The 5,000-nt window shown below is 59.1% G+C and overlaps 2 protein-coding genes and 3 non-coding genes across 5 annotated transcripts in view; 4 read left to right on the top strand and 1 right to left on the bottom strand.

The window, feature by feature from the left end:
- Positions 1-1,731, top strand: part of LDBPK_330340 (ATP-binding cassette protein subfamily F, member 3, putative) — a gene marked incomplete at both ends in the record, with an annotated part of 2,007 nt that extends 276 nt beyond the window's left edge. Inside the window, one exon of the mRNA XM_003863810.1 lies at positions 1-1,731. This exon is cut by the window's left edge and continues 276 nt beyond it. Coding sequence (XP_003863858.1) covers positions 1-1,731 — 1,731 coding nt within the window.
- An 854-nt stretch (positions 1,732-2,585) lies between these two features.
- Positions 2,586-3,968, top strand: LDBPK_330330 (beta-galactofuranosyltransferase-like protein; the record flags this gene model as incomplete). Its single annotated transcript, XM_003863809.1, has 1 exon — positions 2,586-3,968. The coding sequence occupies one exon, from the start codon at positions 2,586-2,588 to the stop codon at positions 3,966-3,968; it is 1,383 nt and encodes a 460-aa protein (XP_003863857.1).
- Positions 3,969-4,404: 436 nt separating this feature from the next.
- Positions 4,405-4,476, bottom strand: LDBPK_33tRNA3. The gene has a single exon. It is a non-coding gene; the product is annotated as a tRNA-Ala (tRNA).
- Positions 4,477-4,552: 76 nt separating this feature from the next.
- LDBPK_33tRNA2 lies at positions 4,553-4,625 on the top strand. Its single transcript has one exon. It is a non-coding gene; the product is annotated as a tRNA-Arg (tRNA).
- A 59-nt stretch (positions 4,626-4,684) lies between these two features.
- On the top strand, positions 4,685-4,757 carry LDBPK_33tRNA1. Its single transcript has one exon. It is a non-coding gene; the product is annotated as a tRNA-Arg (tRNA).
- Positions 4,758-5,000: the final 243 nt, after the last annotated feature.

Genomic DNA, 5,000 nt, shown 5'->3' with positions numbered 1-5,000 from the left:
GCTGGTTCTCGCTATGGTCTTATGGGGCCAAACGGACGCGGCAAGTCCACGATTCTGCGCTTGCTGGCGAGTCGTGAGCTGCCGGTGCAGTCGAACCTCGACTTGCTGTTGGTGGAGCAGGAGCAGGAGTTTACTGCCTCGGAGTTGAGCGCTGTCGATGCGGTGCTGCAAAGCCACAAGAAGCAAAACGCATGCGCCGATGAGGCAAAGGCGCTGGGGGCCAAGGCGGAGCTCTCGGAGGCCGAGATGGAGCGGCTGCACTTTTTGGAGGAGGAGCTCGACATCATGGGCGCCGCCCAGGCGGATGCCCGTGCCCGGCGGATTCTCTTCGGTCTTGGCTTTCCCACCGAGTGGCACGAGCGACCCACGAGCAGCTTCAGTGGTGGCTGGCGCAAGCGCATTGCACTGGCCTCTGCCGTCTTCATCGAGCCGGACGTGCTCATGCTGGATGAGCCGACGAACCACCTTGACCTGAATGCTGTCATTTGGCTGGAGTCCTACCTGACGAAGGCGTACAGCGAGACGGCGAGGCGACCCAAGACGTTGATCGTTGTCTCTCACGACGCGGGCTTCCTGGATGAGGTGTGCACGCACATGGTTCACGTGGAGAACTACATGCTGAATTACTACCGTGGCAGCTACAGCAGCTTTGACGAGCAGTTGCAGCAGCGGCACCAGGAGCTAGACAAGAAGTACGAGTCGGTAGCCAAGACCATTCGTGACAAGAAGCGCAATGGCATGTCGAACGCGCAGGTCGAGGTATGGATTAAGGATCAGGTGAACAGCGGCCGCCTCGACCCGCTATTCCTCGAGAAGAGGCGGGACTACACCGTCAACTTCCCCTTTCCTGATCCGCCGGAGCTGCGCGATGGGTGCGTGTGCAAGCTCGACAGTGTCTCCTTCAACTATCCGGGCGGCCCCGTGCTGTTTCAGAACGTGAGCTGCGCCCTGTGGACGGACAGCCGCATCACTCTTTGTGGTCCCAACGGTATTGGCAAGAGTACGCTGCTGAACCTCATGACCGGTGTGCTGGAGCCGACGGCCGGGTACATTACGCTGAACCGCCAGGTGCGCATTGGCCGCTACAACCAGCACTTTGTCGACAAGCTGCCGCTGGAGAAGACGCCGGTGGAGTGCATGCAGGCGCTGGGGATTCCGGAGGAGGACAAGGCGCGGCGGCTCCTGGGCAGCTTCGGCCTGGAGGGTATCGTGCACAAGAACCAAATAGCGACACTGAGTGGCGGCCAAAAGGCCCGCGTGGCGTTTGCGGCGATCAGCGCCGAGTCCCCTCATTTTCTCCTCTTCGATGAGCCGACAAACCACTTGGATGTTGAGTCGATCGATGCGCTCTGCACAGCCATTCGTAACTTCAAGGGTGGCGTGCTTGTTGTCACCCACGACGCTCGCCTAATCGAGTCGACCGAGATGCAGATCTGGGTCGCCGGGGACAAGAATGTGATGCCGTTCAACGGCTCCCTAGATGACTACAAGAATGTGGTGCGTGCGGAGTTCGAAAAAGAGGAGGCGATGCGGCTGGAGGAGCGCAAGCAGCTGCTCGAGCACAAGACGGAAGCGCGTCAGCTGAAGCAGAGCGGGGTCGCGGATGTGACGACGGCGCTGCAAGAGAAGGAGGAGAAGGAGCAGCACGAACATGCGCAAGGCCTGGATGCGTTTCTCACCGCTGCCGCAAAGAAGAAGAAGCCGAAAAAGGCGAAGGAGGAGAAGAGTTAGAAGCGGCAGACGGCGTTTAGGAGAGGTGGGAGGTGGGAGGTGGGAGGGGTAGATATGTGTGTTGACGCATCGCATGCTGCAACACCCCTGTGCATCCCCTCATCGGTGAGGTGTGTACGTGTGTCTTGCGCATGCAGCACACTAAGCAAGCAAAGAAAAAGGTTCACTAACGTCGCTCTGCACCTCTCCCCTCCTTCGACCTCCTCCTTGCCGTTCCCCTCTCTTTTCTCCCGTCCGCCTGCATTGGTAGGGGCGAGCACTCACAAGCGAGGGACAACAACAGGGAGTCGGTGCGAGGGGGGGGGGGGCAGAGCGGACGGTAGTAGTTAAAGCGCGATTGAGTACACGGTAAATCGAAGGAAGGAAAAGCGACGGATTCACAGGGTGCGCACAAAGTCGACAAGCCGAGGTAAAGCACCATGAGAGGATGTATGCGTGGCTTCGTGGTGTGCGACTTTGGTTTTCCTGCTTGTTGTACGAGTTGGGGCAATGAGGGTGAAATAGGCGAGTCTGACAGACGTATGACCTTCCGCCATGTGCGGATCATCCGCACTTACCTGGCTATATGGGGGTTCGCCGCTGGCGCATTGTCGAGCATCCCTAACCCTTCCTCCCACCACCCTGTATCTCTTCAGTTGTTCATGTGCGTCCCCTCTCACCTCTACCCCCCCCCCTACGTCTTATCCGACTCATCGCCTCCTTACGGGAAACTCTACATGCGTGAGCAGCACACACACACAAACGCATACAGGCGCGACGCAGGGCGGCGGCGGGTGTCTGTTGGCCCGCTTCCCTATCCGAGTTTGTGCGCGCGCGTCAAGAGAGCGTTCGCCAGGTGAGCCCATTCTCCGCGGATGAAGCGCGGGCAGAGGTCGCACGCTTGCGGCTTTTCTCCTGCGCGACGCTGCCTGCTGTTCGTAGCCTCTGTGTTACTAGCAGCCAGCATCACGCTTCTTATCTTGTACTCGTCGCCTGACGTGGCGGTGGGAGCAGTAGACGGGGGTAAGGATGTTTGGGTCACGGCGCCGACAGACCAGCCAGTGACCGATGAGGAGCTGTTCGCTTGCACTCGCAGATGGCTGCAGACAGACGGTGTTCCGGCCGACACCGTCATCCCGTTCGTGATTGTGCCGCTGACGCTGGAGTGGGAAGACTTCCGCATGTTCATGTGCCGCGTGCACGCGCGCGCGCGCTACCTCTACATCCTGCAGAATGGCGCAGTGGAGGAGATGACTGTGCTGCTGACGAAGCTGCGCGCCGCGGTGCCGTCTGAGCGGCTCATCGTCGAGTACCGACCGCAAAACATCGGCTACGCTGCGGCTGTCAACGAAGGGTACCGGGTGGCCCTACAGAAGCCGCATGCCGAGGTGCCCTTTATCGGCGTGTTCAACTGCGACGTGTACTTTGAGCGCCGGTATTTTGACAGGTACATACCCGTTGTGTACGAAATGCTGGCCCCCGACGCGGCCCGCATTCGCGCGCTGGAGGAAGTGGTGGAACAGGAGGAGAGGGCGGCGCGCGCGGCAGGGCGGCAGACACTGCGCGCCAGTGTGGCAACCACACCCGGTCTCTCCATCTCCATGCTCCTGCCGGACCGGATTAGGTACAGCTCCTTTGCAGAGCAGCAGGACGAGTTCAAGGGGCATGTAGGGATGTTTTACTACGAGACCAAGTCCATGTGCGCCTTTCTGGTGTCGCGCCTTGCGCTGCTGGTCGGCGGCTTCCTCGATGAAAACTTCTACCCCGCCTACTTTGAGGACTACGACTGGCAGTTCCGCCTGGCGAACCTTGGCTTCAAGAAGTTTACGGGCGCCTCAGCGCAGTTTGGCGGCTTCTTTCACAGAATGGGTGGCAACATCCGCGCCATCAACAAGGGCCCTGCCAGCAAGTCCATAAGCTACGACATGGCGGCGATACGGGTGGAACGTATGCTTAACGCCAAACCGGGCATCGACTACGGGGAGACGAAGTGGGCGTGGCATCGCGAGGCGCTTGTGGCAATGAGCGCGACACCCTTCCCGCAGCTGGAGTTCATTGTTCCGTTGGATGTGTGGGTGATGGATGTGGCGCGGCATCAACTGATCATCGACATCGGCACGGGGCGTCAGCCATCCGTAGAGATGTCGAACACGTACAACGTCTCTCTCCTTTCGAGCCTGCGGCCATTTGCACTGGCAGACGGCAAGGACTTCTGGGGAAGCGGCATTATTACAGCAGAGCCGCATTGGCGAAAGTAGTGGTGGGGACATCGGCAGACGTGTCTACGCGCGTGCGCAGCCGACTTGACAGCGACACCGCAAAAGCACCTCCCACGCTACTACACCGAGGCGAAAAAAAAAAACAGAAAACAGCAAGGCGGGTCACCTGCCACAGCATCACGTCACAAGGGAGGGAAGCGACACGCACAAGCCCCCAACCAATCCGGCATCAAGACAGCCATCTCTCCCTTCAGTACCAACAGCCATCTCTGCCTCGCTACGCGATTACTTCCTCCGAAACGGTCCACCTCCTTGCCCTCTCCCTTTTCGGCCCTCCACCGCCAGGAAACACAATTACTTCAGCACCGGCAGGAGCGGGTTCTTGAACGTAAGATCCGCTTCCTTCATCCCCTTCGCCGCATGACGAGACTGTCAAACCGAACCCCTAGAGCAGAGGCAGTCTGAAGGAAAAAAATGGACGAGTAGGGGTTTGAACCCTAGGCCTCCTGTATGCAAAACAGGCGCTCTACCACTGAGCTACACGCCCACAAGATAGAAAGTAGCAATCATTAAAAACTTAAAAACAAAAAAGTCACCATGGCGGAAAATTCCGCCAAACATGAGCTCCAGTGGCCTAACGGATAAGGCTTTGGACTTCTAATCCAAAGATTGCGGGTTCGAATCCCGCCTGGAGTACTTTCAACAGAAGCAGCAAACGCAGCACTCCCACTAACCTAGCATATCAAAACACCGCCGCCCTTGTAGCCTAATGGATATGGCGTTTGCTTCCTAAGCAAAAGGTTGCGGGTTCGAGTCCCGCCAGGGGTACATTCTTTTCGCAAAACTACGCTTTGTTTTCACCGTTTCCAAACGCCCGTCACCCCCCCCCTCCTCCCCACCGACCACCAAACAAGGCAGGCCAAGCTCCGCTCGGCCCCCGGCGTGCCACAGGCCCCATCGCCTGGCGCGAAGCAGCCCGAGACACGCACGCATGCAAGCAATGCCCCGACCCAGCCACCTCAGCACGGCCTCCGTCTCGAGCTGCGCCCACCCCTCCCCGCTCCGCGGGTC

This window comes from Leishmania donovani, chromosome 33, assembly GCF_000227135.1.
Source record: "Leishmania donovani BPK282A1 complete genome, chromosome 33".
Lineage (NCBI taxonomy): Eukaryota > Euglenozoa > Kinetoplastea > Trypanosomatida > Trypanosomatidae > Leishmania > Leishmania donovani.
This window is presented reverse-complemented; position numbering and strand designations above follow the sequence as displayed.